Source organism: Hemitrygon akajei, chromosome 7 (assembly GCF_048418815.1).
Source record: "Hemitrygon akajei chromosome 7, sHemAka1.3, whole genome shotgun sequence".
NCBI classification, from domain to species: Eukaryota; Metazoa; Chordata; class Chondrichthyes; order Myliobatiformes; family Dasyatidae; genus Hemitrygon; species Hemitrygon akajei.
In genome coordinates, this window is record NC_133130.1 from 182056014 (window position 1) to 182073454 (window position 17441).

Sequence of the window (17441 nt, forward strand, 5' to 3'; positions counted from 1 at the left end):
CTCAGTGCCAGAGATACAGATCCATCCTGACCTCAGATACTACCTGCATGGAGTTCTCCCACTCTCCCTTTCATCTCTGGGTCAAGTTTCCTCCCACATCTCAGACACACACAGGTTAGTAAGTTCATTAGCCACAATTGTCCCTGCTATGTAGAATCTATGGGAAGTTGAGGAGAATGTGGGGAAAATTAAAAAATAGGATTAATGTACGATTAAGGTAAACAATTGGTTGATGATTGCTGCAGAGCTAATGACCCAAAGGACCTGTTTCTCTACAACCTTATGTTTAAAACTGATTCTGCCTTTTCTTTAACGCTCTCATTCTGGCACAACAATCATTGAAGGTGGGGTGTGCTTGGAACCTAAGCCTCCTGTTAAATATTTAATTATCCATTACCATTTATAAACAGCTCTGGCATAATCAGAGTCTGATCTAACCTGGACCACTCGGCTCTGCCTACTGCGTGCATGTGGTCCAGCTCGTCTAGGTTAATGTTCCCATTTTAATTAAGACTGGCGTTGCACTCAGCATGCCTATCTGAGCTCCTCGGTGAACCAGGGTTCATTCATGAAATCTTTATCTCGAACCTGTTTGAGAAATGTTGCTCAAGCATACAGACCATAAGACATATGAGCAGAATTAGGCCATTCAGCCACCAAATCTGCTCCATGGCTGATTTATTATCTCTCTCAACCCCATTCTCCTGCCTTCTCCCTGTAACCTTTGATGCACTTACTAATCAAGAACCTATCAACCTCTTGCCTTAAATATACCCAATGACGACCTCCTCAGCCATCTGTGGTAATCAATTCCAGATTCACCACCCTCTGGCTAATTAAATTCCTCATTAGTCTGCATTTGGTCCCCATGCCTCTAAACTTTTCCAGTCCACACACAGGAAAAGGACTGGTGAAGAAGATGAAGAAAACAAATATTTAATTTATAATGACTTTTTTAAAAACTCAGACCAGCTGAACAGTGTAAAGTGTGGTGAAGAAAATATTGATCTGAAGCACAACAATGATACACCCAAGGAAATGCTCCCATTTCTATGGTTTACAATGAAATGCAGTATACAAAGAGACATACTAGACAACATTACTGATTGACCAGAAGGGTAGTTTTACTGCTTCCCTGCTCCAGTTTAGAAACTTTGTCTTCTGTAGCATTGGTTGAACTTCTGCCCACTTCTTGATAGACAAAGAATGACCAAAGTTGCAGCAGGGAGCATGAGAGCACGGAAGCTGTTTGCCCAGTTAAGATTAAATCGCTAAAAGGCACATTCTGTCCATCGGAGCTCAGTCTGCAGCTCATGCTTTTGTCAAGGCCCACTTCAGTACCTGGCTGTTCCTGTTTGTCACCGTCCAATCCGTGAGCTTCACTTCTCTTGCCTTGCTGACAGCTGTGTGTATATCTTTCTCACTTTGAACCCTATAAGGGTTGAACCTGAACGGTATTTCAGGCACACCCTTTCTCTACTCAATACGAATGGTGTCCTCTTCTAAATAAAATAGTTGGAGTTTCTTCAATCTCTGAACCTCCAACCATGGGAGGAAAAGCAACAAATGGGAGGAGAAACAACATTTAATTGTAACCAGTTAAACAAAATGACATAGCTGGGAATCAACTTTGTTGGAAAGATCGCACTTCTATTTTTATGTTGGCTAGAAGCATTTTAAGAAAGAAAACAAGACAACATTTTGAACTGCTCATCTCACTAAAGATAGTGAATAGGGGAAGGACTGTTTTTCTAAAGTTAAACTTAAGCTTAATGTTTATTGTTTAGAATTCAATATCGAGAGCATGGGCCAATGGAAATATTGAAGTCTAGAATAGTCTTAAATTGTTTGGTTGTTCCTAATGAGCTTCTTTTACAGTCTTCCCAGTAACACCCGCAAGGTGTGGTTTGTCCGATCACAGAGGAACTAACCTTTCCCAGTATCTGCACATAGATCTCTATCTCATGAACTCCATGCTGCACCAAGAATGCCTTGCTGCCATCGCTATGTTAGCTAAGATCGGATAATTCTGAAACTCTTGAATATGCATGGATTACAACCACAGCAGGAGGTGGCCGTTTAGAGAAGACTATGGAATGAGGGCAGATTTATTTTGGAATGTGGTCTCCAATGTCTTACAGCTTCGATATTTTACTACCTGGGAGTTTCAAAGAGTTGCTCACCCAAATCCACTGAACAGTTGAATAAAATAATGCACAGAGAATGCTTGAACTCATATCGTCCCTCTTACAATCTCATGTCAGGGCAGGGCAAATCCTCCCTATACCTAAATGGCCTTTGCTTCTTAACACTGGGAGCACACAGGACCATTGGAAAGTTCCAACAATCTGCTTCAAGCACAGGCATTCCCTTTAACATTGTTTGACTACATAATAGGAGTGAGTTGTGTTTAGGTCAAGTATGGCTTTTGCAGTTCAAAGGTCTTGAAGGATCTATCTACTCATACAATATTTTGCTTGCCTTGTTGATGAGTTGGATCATTCTAGTTTGCATATTATTCAATGCTTTGTCTGTAAGGGCTGTTCCTTTTATGTAATGGGTGCCACCTTCATACTACCCGCAGTTAAAGTGCTGAGGTGGGACTGAATAATTTTTCTGTTCGTCCTAGGTGTCTCTGTCTAGCTGTGTGGCCTGCATCTGGCAGATGAGCTTTGATAGAACTTCACAACTTTGCCGCTGGACGACCTTCGTTCATTATTGGGTAGTTCTGTCAGTCCGAAACCAAATTCCTGAGAATGTTCACTTTCTGAAAATTGAGAAAGTAAAATAAGAGATTATTTTAATTAAGAGGGAAATTCATTCCTTTTATGAAAAGATCTTTTTCCTCTTTGAATTTGTGTTGGGATACGATGCCAGAGTCGTGGAGAGAAATCAGAAAACTGACTCTACTGTGGCTCCACGGTACCATTCTCATACCTAGTTGGAAGGCTGAGGGTTCAAGTGAGTGAAGCTGTCTTCTTTCAGATGAATTTTTAAGGCCTACCTACCCACTCAACACATAGATCACAGAATACTGTTTTGAAGAACAGGGAATTATGATAGAGCTACAAGAGACTGCAGAAGCTTGAATTTTCAGCAACAAATATACGACTGGATGAACTCAGTGGGTTAGGCATCTGTGGAGGAAAATGGACAGTTGATGGGGATCCTTCATTGGGATTGGGAATTCTGACAAATATTTATTCCTCAGCTGACATCACCAAAAGCAGATGACTTGGTCATTATTATTCTGGTGTTTGAGGTACTGTTTCTCCTGCAGTATAAATGCCAAAGATTTTGCTAGAAGGTGATCAACCTAAAATTTTAACACTCTTATCCTCTTTAGATGCTACCTGGCTTGCTGAGCATTTCCAGCATTATTCTTTTATTATTTGAGCACTATAAAGTACTTCTGGACACCCTGGTGTCAATCTTCTTGCCTCACTGAAGCTTTTCCATAGCTTAGAAACTGAACTTCTCCTCTGCCACACTGGCAGAGCGACTAACAAATCAAAGTGGAATGTTTCTAAGCATTTGTGCAGGTGAATGGAGTCAGTCCTTGTTTAGGGTCTCAGCCCAGAATGTCGACTGTTTGGGGACGCAGACTTTAGGAGATCTAGTCCTCATATTGAGCCAGTGATCATTAATGGAGAATGTGTGGAGCAGGTTAAGACCTACAAGTATCTGGGAGTACAGTTAGACGAGAAGCTAGACTGGACTGCCAACACAGATGCCTTGTGCAGGAAGGCACAGAGTCGACTGTACTTCCTAAGAAGGTTGGCGTCATTCAATGTCTGTAGTGAGATGCTGAAGATGTTCTATAGGTCAGTTGTGGAGAGCGCCCTCTTCTTTGTGGTGGCGTGTTGGGGAGGAAGCATTAAGAAGAGGGACGCCTCACGTCTTAATAAGCTGGTAAGGAAGGCGGGCTCTGTCGTGGGCAAAGTACTGGAGAGTTTAACATCGGTAGCTGAGCGAAGGGCGCTGAGTAGGCTACGGTCAATTATGGATAACTCTGAACATCCTCTACATAGCACCATCCAGAGACAGAGAAGCAGTTTCAGCGACAGGTTACTATCGATGCAATGCTCCTCAGACAGGATGAAGAGGTCAATACTCCCCAATGCCATTAGGCTTTACAATTCTACCGCCAGGACTTAAGAACTTTTTAAAAGCTATTATTAATGCTTTTTGAGATAGTGATTTAGATGCATATCATATTTTTTACTGAGTTAAGTATTGTATGTAATTAGTTTTGCTACAACAAGTGTATGGGACATTGGAAAAAAGTTGAATTTCCCCATGGGGATGAATAAAGTATCTATCTATCTATCTATCTACTTGCTGAGTTCCTCCAGCATTTTATCTGTGTTGCTCAAGATTTCCAGCACAAACCTCTTGTGTTTCTGAAACGGTGTCAAGCGACGTTTTGGGCAGGACCCTGAATCAGCACTGGGAAGGAAGAGGAAAGATTGCCGGTATATAGTGGTATGGGGTTAGGTGATGAATGGGTGGGATAAAGGCTGGTAGGTGACAGGAGATGATGGGCAGATAGAACCAGGTGGAGGGGAGGGGCAAATGTTGCACAAAGGCCGGTAGGTGAAAGGTGTTCTCTCAAACATACTCACCTGTCCACTTTGTTTTATTTTTCCTTTATTCACATTTCCTGTCACCTGGTTCTATCATTTCCTCTCTATCCAATTTCATCTATCACCCACCAACATCTATCTCCCCTGCCGAACTGCTGTGTGTGGGCAATCTTTCTTCTTCCCTCTGTCAAGATGCAGGGTCTTGACCTGAAATACTGATTTACATCTCCTGCCGCCACAGACGTTGGTTGTCTCATTGAGACCTTCCAATGTTGCATTATTTTCCCCTGCGTATTCTAGCAGCCAATGGAGGCTGGAGGACCGGCGACCTGTCCTGGGTTGGAGGACTGTCTGTGTGTGAGTGAGTGGGTGATTGGGAGGGAGGAAAGGGGCTTTGTTTGCTGTTGTTCTGCTAAACATTGTGGGCATGCTATGTTGGCACCAGAATATGTGGTGACACTTCCCCCCAGAATATCTTTAGGTTGCGTTAGTTGTTAATGCATACAATGCATTTCACTATGTTTTGTTATACATGTGACAAATAAATGAAACTGAATCGACAATTTATTTTGTCCTTTTCTGTTCCAGTTGCAGTTCCTACTGGGCCATCAGGGGGCACAATTGCAACTTATCAAGTGAACTTAGCCAAATAAACATTTACAATGCTGCATGAAATTCATACTCAGCGGTCACTTCATTAAATATACTTCTACACCTGCTCGGTAATGCAAGTATCCAATCAGCCAATCTTGTGGCAGCAAGTCAATACATTAAAGCGTGCAGACATGGTCAAGAGGTTCAGTTGGTCAGAGCAAACATCAGGATGGGGGAAATAAGTTGTTCTGCGTGACTCTGACTGTGGAATGATTGTCGGTGGCCTACGGAGTGATCTGAATATCTCAAACTACTGATTTTCACACACAACAGTCCGCAGAGTTTATAGAGAATGGTACAAAAAACCAGAACATCTAGTGAGCAGCAGTTCTGTGGGCAAAAACACCTTCTTAATGACAGAGTTCAGAGGAGAATGGCCAGACTGATTCAAGCTGACAGGAGGGTGACAGTAACTCAAACCCCATGTTACAACAGTGGCGGGCAGAAGAGCATCTCTGAGTGCATTATCCTGTCAAAACTTGGACTGGATGGGCTACAGCAGCAGAAGACCACACTGGGTTCCACTTCTGTACCGGATAAAGCAGCCGCTGAGAATGTGTTCAAGAAGGATATCTTTAAGATTAGAAGGGGAAAAACTGTTAGAATTAGTAATGCAATTTGCAACAGCAGGATGTCAGAATGCTCTACAGGCTACTGAGGAATGATTATTGGTGTAATGTGGGAGGCATGATGGTCAATTTATGGACAGCAGAATCCCACCAGTACCAGTGGAACAGGAGACAAAGTTTATTAGTTGTGGAGTAAATATTGGCATTGAGGAGAACAACACAGCGCTTTCTCACAAACACAAGAAAATCTGCAGATGCTGGAAATCCAAGGCAAAACACACAAAATACTGAAGGAACTCAGCAGGTCAGGCAGCATCTTTGAAAATGAATAAACAGTCGACGTTTTGGGCTGGGACCCTCCATAGGTCCTGACCTGCTGAGTTCCTCCAGCATTTTGCTACAGCGCTTTCTCGCCTGGAAATATGGGACCTTCGGTACCCACCTGAGAGAGCAGGTGGAACACTGGTTTACAACATCACCTAAGTGCCGGGTTGTTTTGTCCACACTCCCTCCACTCTGCGCTCCAGTGTTGCAGTCTTTGGAGCAGCGATCTCTAACTTGGGCGTGTGGGCCTGCACTGTGACCCCATGCATTGTTAGGAAGGGTGGCTCTGCTCAGATGACACTTATCCTTGTGTTTTGCAGTTTCTCAGCTGCGTATCCATAGTCCAACAGACATCTGCAACATATGTTGACTGTGTAACTGAAAGATCCAGGCTGCATGCCAGGAGATCCCTGGGAACACTGGAGATCAAGTTGCCTGACACATATGGTAGCTTACCGATTATAGCTATTGCATCCTCATTATCCACTAAAAATAACACAGCTCAGTAACTCATTTTCTGAGAATAGATGTTATTTCTTTATATTTACAGGAAGACTGAATTTAATTTGGCTTTTTAAAATATGGGCGAACAGTCGATTCAGTTCATCTAAGCTCATATACAACAAAATGACGAGACACAGAGATTGCTAGGTTGAGGTTCTGTGCGGGTGGCTTGCTGGTTAGCAGTTCTGCCAAGCCAGGAAGCTGTGGGTTCAAACCCCATATTGCAGCACTGAGGGAATACAGAACTTTGGTAGTGTAAAGTTGGTGTGGAGTTCAGGCTATGTTAAAGCCCTTCAGGATGAGTGCAGCAGATGCTGGGAATTGAACACAAGACCATTCTAGATCTGCATTTGCCACATGAGCTATTGAGGCAAAGAAATTTTACCCCCAACCATGAAAGAGGAAGGGTTTGTTTGGCTGATGAAGGGTTTCGGCCCAAAACGTCGTCACTACCTCCTCCCATAGATGCTATCTGGCCTGCTAAGTTCTGCCAGTATTTTGTGTTTTTATTTATTTCCAGCATCTGCAGATTCACTCCTGTTGCCTATGATAGAGGAAGGGTTTGTTTGGCTGCCTTACCTTACACCGACGCTGAAAATTACAGTTCATCTCTTGACAAAGACCCAATGGACTGACGAGAGGCTCCTGCCTGCGAGGCCTTCACTGTTTTCTGAGAGCCACTCCAATCCGTCTTCACCAAGTCATCATCCCAAATGGTGGAGGTCTCAGTGTCGCTGAACCATTCAGGATCTCCAGTATAGTGGGTGGGGTATACAAGGAGAGGGTTGACAGAAAAGGCCAGCAGGTCTCGTTTGGAGTAAGCTTTCTTGTATTCTTCACTGCAAGAGAGATACAAAATGATATTTGACAAATGTCAGGAATCGGTGTCATGGACAGTGCTCTAGCTGAAAGAGGGGTGGAAATGGATCTGGCAGTCATTTTGTACAGATTTAAGATACTGGAAAAGGTTGAGTGATCACATCTTCTCCATGCCTACCTCTGCAGCAGAGTGCCACACAACTTGCTCAGGTGGCCACTCTGTGTGCATGCGGGCGTGCGTCTCAGTCCCAATGTGGGGTATGACAGAGGAGGCTCTGAACGTGTTAAGGGATTCCGATCACTAAGAGGGGTGGAAACCTGCGGCCTGGGAAGTTTCTCTACTGGAGACCCAAGTCCAAGAATCTCAGTATATCATTCAGGCAGCAGAAGAAGTAAGGGGCTCACAGTTGAACCCAGACCTGTGAAAACCTCACCGAACAACCAACCCATGCAGTGTACAGAAAGACACGGCATTCTACCCATTACAAAATATAACACTCCAAAATTACAGCAGAAGCACACATTACACTAGTGTGACTATACTCCAAGAGTATTTTCTGCCACAACAGCATTCTGCACCATGATAAGAACAATATTGCGAAAGGATTTTGTTGTCTTGGAAATAATTCAGGTGGCCTGATGCTGCCTCAGTATTGTACAACATTATACCCTTTCAATTACCACATCAGGTTTGACATTCCATGATATTGAGTGCAGATGTGTTCTGTCTGGTTTATCTCATCACTCTGCAATGTATCTGCTCATCATTGCGTTAAACTCAAGAACATTAAAAGCCCAGACAGTTGTTCTGTTTCTGTGCTTTGACAATTAACTCAGGACTGCATTCCACACTGCGGCCAACAATAACATGAGACGAGAATGTTCCAGTCACTTTTTATGTGGGTTTGCACACTAGCTGAGGAGTAGAAGGCATTACATCATTTTGTAAGTTAGTGTAAGTTCTTTGTTGTGTAAAGGCCAGACACATCCCTCAGTGGGAGATATATAATCTACTATGAAGAACAAGAGAATGGGATGTGCATGCTAGATACTTCGACTTGCTGGGCTGACATCATGCTGATTTCAAATATACACTGTTGCATAATTACTTTGTTAACTATCATTCAGCAAAGCAGCGGTTTCTAACATGACAGAAGCTTGACTGGAAAATAACATGAGTGCTTTCACCCATGAGCCAAGTTAGTTACATATGAGGGCCAAATCCAGTTCTTTGAGAGAAGTTACTCACCACTTCAATTTTCTGCCTAATTTTCCTTAAAGGTGTAAACAGTACCTGTGTTGGTGCACATGTTCGTCACAGAGTCATAGAACACTACAGCACAGAAACAGACCCTTTGGCCTATCTTGTCTGTGCCAAACTATTAATTTGCCCTGACTCATGGACCTGCACTCAGGCCACATAACTTCATACCCTTCCTATCCATATGCCTATTCAAATTTCTCTTAAATGTTGAAATTAAACACGCATCTAACACTGCCACTCAGCTCGTTCCGTACTTACACCACCCTTTGAGTCAAGATACCCCCCCCCCAATATTCTCCTTAAATATTTCACCTTTCACCCTTAATCCATGACTCTAGTTCCAGTCTCACCCAACCTCAGTGGAAAAAGCCTACTTGCATGTACCCTACCTATGAAGATCTGTGTTTCTACAAGCCAATGTACAGCCCTTCGAACTAAATATATGTCACCCTCATACTCTATTAGTCAAACTCTTAATGCAGTAAGAATCTCAACCAACAAGTATGGTCTTAAAGCCAGAATCTGTAGGATGAGCTGCAACATAAGGATTTTTCACTATATTGAACAAGGTCTTCTTTGCAAAATTTGCTTGAAATTGGCACAAAACCTCAGAAAATTTTAACCTGACAAATTGTGTTAGCTAGAACTCAAGCTTCTGCGATCCTCTGGGTTCCCTTTTGATTTAAAAAAAATTGTCAAGGCCAGGCCCACTACAAAATTGGCAGTCTTTTAAAGGTTTGTACATTTTTAAAAAAAATTTATATTGGAACTGGCTTCCACACTTAGAATAACTAGACATTATGTTACTATGCAAGTATAAAGCATTTTTAGTAATTTAAGAGTATGTTAATTGACACAGGACAGACAATAGTTAAAAACATTTATTCTTTTGTGATAAACCCATTTTTAGATGCACTAAGTGAACATTCTTAAATATGTCAATAAATGTTTAAATAAATAAATGGCTCCTACTTGCATTGATTTATGACAGATTTTGCATTCACTAATATCAAAGGTGGCGAGGTGGAGATACATCTCTACCAAAGGAGGTGTCAGCCACTCCTTCCCTCCATTAGCCTGCAGGTCACCCTTTGGCAAGGTGTAGAACCTGATTAATACCCGCAATCAGGGTCACCTGAACCCTTGGGAGCTGGAGGTGGATGGTCGTATGAGCAGCTGGTGCGTATCACAAGTCCTGGTTATACAACCACTGACGCCAGGCGGACAATCTCCGAAGAGTGTTGATAAAGGATGGGGTCACCCATCTTGTAAAGACACTGCCCAGAAGAAGGCAATGGCAAACCACTTCTGTAGAAAAATTTGCCAAGAACAATCTTGTTCATGATCGCCCAAGTCATGATACACAGCACATAACGACTGAGTGAATCGTATCAAAATCAGCTAAGGCAGGAAGTAAAGAGGAAGAAAAAAGCTTCTTAAAATAGGCACTCGAATCAAAGGCTGGACTCAAAATGGAAAGTCTGTTGCAGGATTTTGATTGTGTTGCTGTGCATTGCGCTCAATAGGGCAAAGTGAGATGGGGGTGGGGGGGTGTAGGGTTTTGCAGCATTTTCCACTGTCGGTATAGAAGGATGTAGAAACAGGATGCAGTGGGGAACCTGTAGTTGCAGTAAGCATAATAGCAGGCATTATTGATCAAATACCTTCCTTCCAATGAATCAGCTTTACTAGCACTCTTGTAATATGTGAAATTCTTTTTTTACACCAGCAGTGATTCCAGAATTGTGTTGAAACCATGATAGACTGAGTAGGCTACGGTCAATTATGGAAAACCCTGAACATCCTCTACATAGCACCATCCAGAGACAGAGAAGCAGTTTCAGCGACAGGTTGCTATCGATGCAATGCTCCTCAGACAGGATGAAGAGGTCAATACTCCCCAATGGCATTAGGCTTTACAATTCAACCACCAGGAGTAAGATATGTTAAAGTGCCGGGGTTGATTGTATTTAATGTATTTAAGTAAACTACTTAAGAACTTTTTAAAAGCTATTATTAATGCTTTTTGAGAGAGTGATTTAGATGCATATCATATTTTTACTGAGTTAAGTATTGTATGTAATTAGTTTTGCTACAACAAGTGTATGGGACATTGGAAAAAATGTTGAATTTCCCCATGGGGATGAATAAAGTATCTATCTATCTAGATCCTCGGAGATGTTGACACCCAGGAACTTAAAGTTGCCATTCAAAAGTCATAAAATTACCGTTAATTACAAAATAAATAAATTGTGCAAACATAAAGGAGTAACCGAGTGGTATCCATGGGTTTATGGACTGTTCAGAAATCTGATAGCAGTGGAGAAAAAGCAGTTTTTGAATTGTTGAGTGAGAGCCTTCAGGCTCTTGTGTCTGCTCCCAGATGGTAGTAACAAGAGGGCACATCCTGGATGATGAGGATCCTTAGTGATACATGCCAGCTTCTTGAGGTCCTCGATGATGGGAGGATTGTGTCTACAATGAGAGAATTAACTGTGTCTACAATGTTCTGCAGCCTCCTGCGATCCTGTTCATTGGAGAGTCCATACCAGGCTGTGATGTAACCAGTCAGAATGTTTTCTATCATACACGTACAGAAATTTGCAAGAGATTTTGATGGCATCCAAATCTGCTCTACTTCCTAATGGAGTAGAACTATTGGCATGTCTCCTTTGTGATTCTAGTAACTTGTTGAAACCATGATAGATCCTTGGAGATGTCGACACCCAGGAGCTTAAAGTTGCCCATCCTTTGTACAGCTGGTGTGTGTTCTCCTGACGTCCCCTTCATGAAGCCCCCAGTCAATTCCTTGATCTTGCTGATATTCAGGTGTGTTGCAACACCATTCAACCTGCCGATCTACTTCACTCCCGTACGCGGTTGCTGCCATTTGAGATTTTACCAATGGGAGGAAAGGAATGGCAACAAAAATGTGGCAAAAAGGTAACAATAAGAAAGCAAACATTATAGTTAGAAAATGCACAGGCACTATAAGATTTTATAGTTATTACAGGTATAATGTAATGGAGGGCTATGGTCCAGGCACAGGTCAATGGGACTAGGCAAAATAAGTTTGGCATGGATTAGATGGGCCAAAGGGCCTGCTTCTGTGCTGTAGTGCTCTACGACTCTATAATGGGACTGGTTTAACACTCACTAAAGATAAACGTGAATAATTAAATTTGACCACTGACAGCTTCACTCTAACATGACCTTTCAGTATCCAGTGTGGAAGTGTATGCCACTGTTTCTTTTGTAGTTCTACACAAACGACCCCTCAAGAAGTTGGAAAATATCAGCCCGAACAGCAGACAGGCCTGGATCAGGTGAAGTGCCACAGATTTCCATTCATTCTTTTAATTGACCAGTGCCTCTTCAGAACACTCCCTGACAAGCTTCACAGAATATTATAACCTCGTTGCCATTCCAGAAGCTGCAGGAATATCACACCATTAGCAATTTATTTTCCTAACACCTGTGTTTTAGAAAAATATTTAAGGAACTCTGTAATTTGAGCTCCCTGCCAAGAAAACTTCATTATGAAAGTATGGTTCATAACCAGCCTGGAATTGATCATTCGTCTGGAGATTCAGCCAATTTGTGTAATGGAGATGACTTGAGTTCAGCTTTCTGGCACAGCCAGGTGAGACAGCAGGCACCTCCTCAGCACAAGGTAATGGGCACGAACATGAGCATTTGTTACACTGCTTGCTTTCATGTGGGTGATGTTTGATATCTAAAAGCAGAGCTGAAAGACTGAGCTCTCTCCAGTTGGTTAACAGGTGAATATCCACCCTAGTGTTAAATTCTATCACTCAATAGCCTCCAACGTTAGGGTTCAGAACCTTCCCACCAGCACATGCTGTCAGGTTTATCTAGAGGTCTCTCCTCATTTCAGATTCTTACAGTAGATTCCTGATTCCTCCAGGGCATCTACTCATGCTGACGGATGCCTTGGAGCCAGTGCCTCATGGGCCATTTAACTCCACAAGACCCCTGGAGACTTGATCCCATCATTTAAAGCCAATTTATTGCTGTTCTTCAATAATAAATCCAACCATGACAGGATGGCCTCATTCCTTCAATCCGTTTGAACCTTCTTCCTTCAGAAATGAAGACAACAATATCCTGTTCTAGAGCAGTTCCACCATCCCTTCCCCAAGCTTTACAACAGGGCATGAAATTAATGGACATGACTTCCTTGGGTGAGGTAATAACCAATGAAACATTTACAACACTCAAACTACTCGCTCACAAAATTGAAGAAAAAAACTCTTAAAACATGCTACACCATAAAAACAGTGAACAAATATTACAGTCACATTCACAGTTGCAGTGTTTTATAAAAGCTGTGTATTTATTTCTCATTTTTCTCAGCACTTCCTCTGTGCTCTCCCTGATCCTCAACTTGCATAGCAGCCAACTTCTCTTGAGTGGGTGAATGGGGTGCAGTATCCATCCATTCCTCTTGTATTGCAGTACACTTATTCACTGGAAATGTCAGGTCATATGCAATATTTTCACTCAAGGAAATCGAGAACGAGTGTACTAAGAGCACTTGTCGGGTGCTAATGGCACCTGCCATTGGGATCCCACTCCATTAGGTTCTGGAACAGTTATTATCCTTCAACCACTGGGCCCTTGACACAGAGTGGCTAACTTCACTCACCTCAACACTGAACTGACTCTGCAACCCAGGGACTCATTTTTAGGGACTCTACAACTCATGCTCTTAGTATTTATTTATCACTTTGTATTTGCACAGTTTGTCTTCTTCTGCACAGTTTTGTTTGTCAGTCTGTGTGTGCAGTTTTTCACTGATTCTACTGTACAGTGCCTATAAAAAGTATTCCCCCCCCCCACCCCCGGAAGTTTTCATGTTTTATTGTTTTACAACATTTAATCACAGTGGATTTCATCTGGCTTTTTTTGATACTGATCAATAGAAAAGGATTCTTTCAAGTCAAAGTGAAAACAGATCTATACAAAGTGATTTATATTAATTACAAATATAAAACACAAATAATTGATTGCATAAGTATTCACCCTCTTCAAGTCAGTATTTAGTAGATGCACCTTTGGCAGCAATTACAGGCTTGAGCCTGTGTGGATAGGTCTCTATCAGCTTTGCACATCTGGACACTGCAATTTTTCTGCATCCTTCTTTATAAAACTGCTCAAGCTGAGCCACATTACATGGGGATCATGAATGAACAGCCCTCTGCAAGTCCAGCCACAAATTTTCAATTGATTGAGATTTTTTTTTATCGTGAACTATCGCCAGATCAGAAATACTGATCAAGTCAACTAGTTCCCAAAGAGAACTCTGATAGGCCAATCAGATGGTTCACTGCTGTTCAGCGAAAGAACATTAAAAAATCATATGTACACTTAAGAAACATTTAAAAATATTATAAATACTGGAGTCATGGTGATCATGATGAAGTCTGCAGGAGAGAAACATTTATACACATGCTATCCTCCATAGTTCAGAGAGATTGAAGGATAAGGTTACAGGGTGACAAAATCTGACAGGAGCACTTGGAACTAAAAACTAATCCCTACCAGGAGAAAACAGCACCTGATCTTTCCGCACTGTTCCCCAGCAGTTTAAGGACTAAATCCAGCTGGAACATAACTCACAAGTGCTCTTGAAAGTCGGGTACTAACCCTACCTGCCAAGTATTGCCATCCTAGTCCCCTTCGTGATGGCTTATGAAGAAGCATGTGACTTCCCTCCCAGAGATGATAGGTGTTTGTGCACTCGACTCTTGAAGGCTTGGACCCCATCGTCTCAGATGTTTCCAACCATAGCATCTGGAAGGCTGTTCCAAATTCTGATAGCACAGTGAAGGAAGCTTCTGTCCAGTGTGTAGGTTCTCGCATCAGGCATAGAAACAGCATGAGCAGGCATAGATGAACTTGATTGTGTGGTGCGCCGTCTCTCATAAGATGAAGGCAGCATGGTGCGAAGGTCTGCAGGGCTGTGGTTGGTGTAGCACAGTAGCTGCAGCAACCTGTCGTCTGTGGTGTAAGCTACTGATGGTTAGCTCAAGAGCTGTGGCTTCATCTACACCTATAATCTGGACTCTGATTTGGCCACTCCAGGGCATTACTTTGTTGTTTTTAGCCATTCCTGTGCAGTTTTAGCTTTACGCTTGTGGTCATTGTCTTGCTGGAAGACAAATCTCCCAAGTCGCAGTTCTCTTGCAGACTGCATCAGGTTTTCCTCCAGGATTTCCCTGTATTCAGCTGCATTCATTTTACCCTCCACCTTCACAAGCCACCACCATGCTTCACAGTAGGGGTGGTGTGTTCTTGATGATGTGCGGTGTTTGGCGTACAAACATAGCGTTTAGTCTGATGGCCAAAAAGCTCAATTTTGGTCTCTCCCATCTCAGTCCCCTTCTTACACGGTCACTCAGTTTTTGAGGATGGCATGCTCTAGGCAGATTTACAGCTGTGCCATATTCTTTCCATTTCTTGACGATTGACTTAACTGTACTCCAGGGGATATTCAGTGACTTGAAAGTTTTCTTGTATCCATTTCCTGACTTGTGCTTTTCAATAACTGTTTTGCAGAGTTGTTTGGAGTGTTCTTTTGTCATCATGGTGTTATTTTTGCCAGGATACTGACTCACCAGCAGTTGGACCTTCCAGATACAGGCGTATTTTTATTACAATCAATTGAAACAACTAGAATGCACATAGGTCTCCAAAGACTGATCTCCATTTAACTAATCATATAAGTTTTGAAACCAATGGCTGCAGCAATGATAATTTGGTTTGTTATATTAAAGGGGTTGAATACTTATGCAATCAATTATTTTGTGTTTTATATTTATAATTAATTGAGATCACTTTGTAGAGATGTTTTCACTTTGACACGAGTCTTTTTCTGTTAATCAGTGTCAAAAAGTCAAATTAAATCCACTGTGATTCGACGTTGTAGAACATTGAAACAAGAAGACTTCCAAAGTGTGTTAATACTTTTTATAGGCACCGCATTTCGTTTTTCCACTGTGAATCCTACAAGAAAATGAACCTCAGGATGACACTTATGTACTTTGATTTTAAATTTACTTTGAACTTTGAGGTTTGTTTCCTCAGGCTGGGAGCTATGGAACTCCTCAGATCAAGGAGCTGATAATTTCATAATGAGCCAAAGTGGAAGTTCTTCATATTAAAGGGAATTCTCTACTCAAATGCTTATGGATGCATTTTATGTCCAAGACTAAGATAGATATAATTTTAGATCAGGATACGTGAATCAACTGAGAGAGTGGGCTAGAGTTATTAGCCATGCTTTGATTGTTTTATCGAGCGGGCTGAATGGAAAAATGGTCTACATTTAAGTTTTTGAGTACTTGTTATAAGCTCAATTATAAACTTCCTTCATGTTTACAATTGCCACTGTTAAAATTAACACAAAAGTATGATGCAGCGTTATGCAGACACAATAGCTCTTAGTTGGACTAAAGTTCAATAGCAACTTGGACTGTAATTCTTTTGCCTCTGAAGGATTCAAATTATGTAAGCCCATAGCTTCAACCTGTCTTTAATTTATTTCATTTTCGCAATCAGACTCGCATGCTGGCAGATCTCTGGAGGCCACGTTCCTTATCAGTAGAGTAATGTCTCCTGTTGAGTGTCTTGGTTTGGAACATCGTTGTTGGTGCTCAGTAGATGGATTTCTGGCTGAGTGAGCTATCCCTAACATGTCAGCACTTAACACTACAATGGAGACACAACTTTAATGCAGTCAACTGCAAAGATAGAGAAATATACCAAAGGAGGAAGGGTAGGGATGGAACAGTAGCGTAGTGGTCAGAGTAACACTGCTGCAGCTTGCAGAAACTTGTAAATTAGTCAGGTCCATCAGGGCACTCGCCTCCCAAGGCACCTTCAAGAAGTGGTCATCATTAAAGACCCCCATCACCTAGGACATGCCCTCTTCTCATTGTTACCATCGGGAAGGAGGTACAGAAGCCTGAAGGCACACACTCAGCGATTCAGGAACAGCTTCTTCCCCTCTGCCATCTGATTCTTAAATGGACATTGAACCCATGAAAACTAACTCACTAATTTTTTATATCTGTTTTTCTTCAGTACTACTTATTTTAACTATTTAATAGCTATATATATATATACTGTAATTCAGTTTTTTCTCTATATTTATACTTGTATTTCATTGTACTGCTGCCGTAAAATTAACAAATTTCAACTATATGATATATATGTACAATGTCTGAAACACATCTTATGGAAATGTTTGCTTGATGATGAACTTCAATAAAAAAATAAATTACAAAAAAAATTAATAGATTTCACAAGATATGCCAGTAATATTAAACCTGATTCTGATAACAAACAAGAGAAAATGTGCAGATGCTGGAAATCCAAGCCACACACACAAAATGCTGGAGGAGCTCAGCAGGCCAGGCAGCATCTATGGAAAGAAGTACAGTCGACGTTTCGGGCCGAGACCCTTTGGCAGGATACTGATAATCCGGCCGCTGTCTGTAAGGAGTTTGTACGTTATCCCCATGACCGCGTGGGTTTCCGCCAGGTGCTCCAGTTTTCTCCCACATCCCAAAGATGTATGGACTGGTAGGTCAATTGGTCACATGGGTGTAATTGGGTGGCGTGGGCTCGTTGGGCCGGAAGGACCTGTTACTGTGCTGTATTTCTGAATTAGGTAGGTGGGTGGGTGGGTAGGCG

The 17441-nt window shown here is 42.0% G+C and overlaps 1 protein-coding gene across 2 annotated transcripts in view; it reads right to left on the reverse strand.

The window, feature by feature from the left end:
* Positions 1–911: 911 nt before the first annotated feature.
* cercam (cerebral endothelial cell adhesion molecule) overlaps positions 912–17441 on the reverse strand; it is a 100037-nt gene continuing 83507 nt past the window's right edge. For both annotated transcript variants that reach the window (XM_073052809.1, XM_073052808.1), the window contains exons 12-13: positions 7217–7476; positions 912–2767 (exon numbers count right to left, since the gene is read on the reverse strand). In XM_073052809.1, the coding sequence (XP_072908910.1) occupies positions 7236–7476 (241 nt within the window). In that variant the 3' untranslated portion in view covers positions 912–2767; positions 7217–7235. The remainder of the gene's footprint in view (positions 2768–7216; positions 7477–17441) is intronic.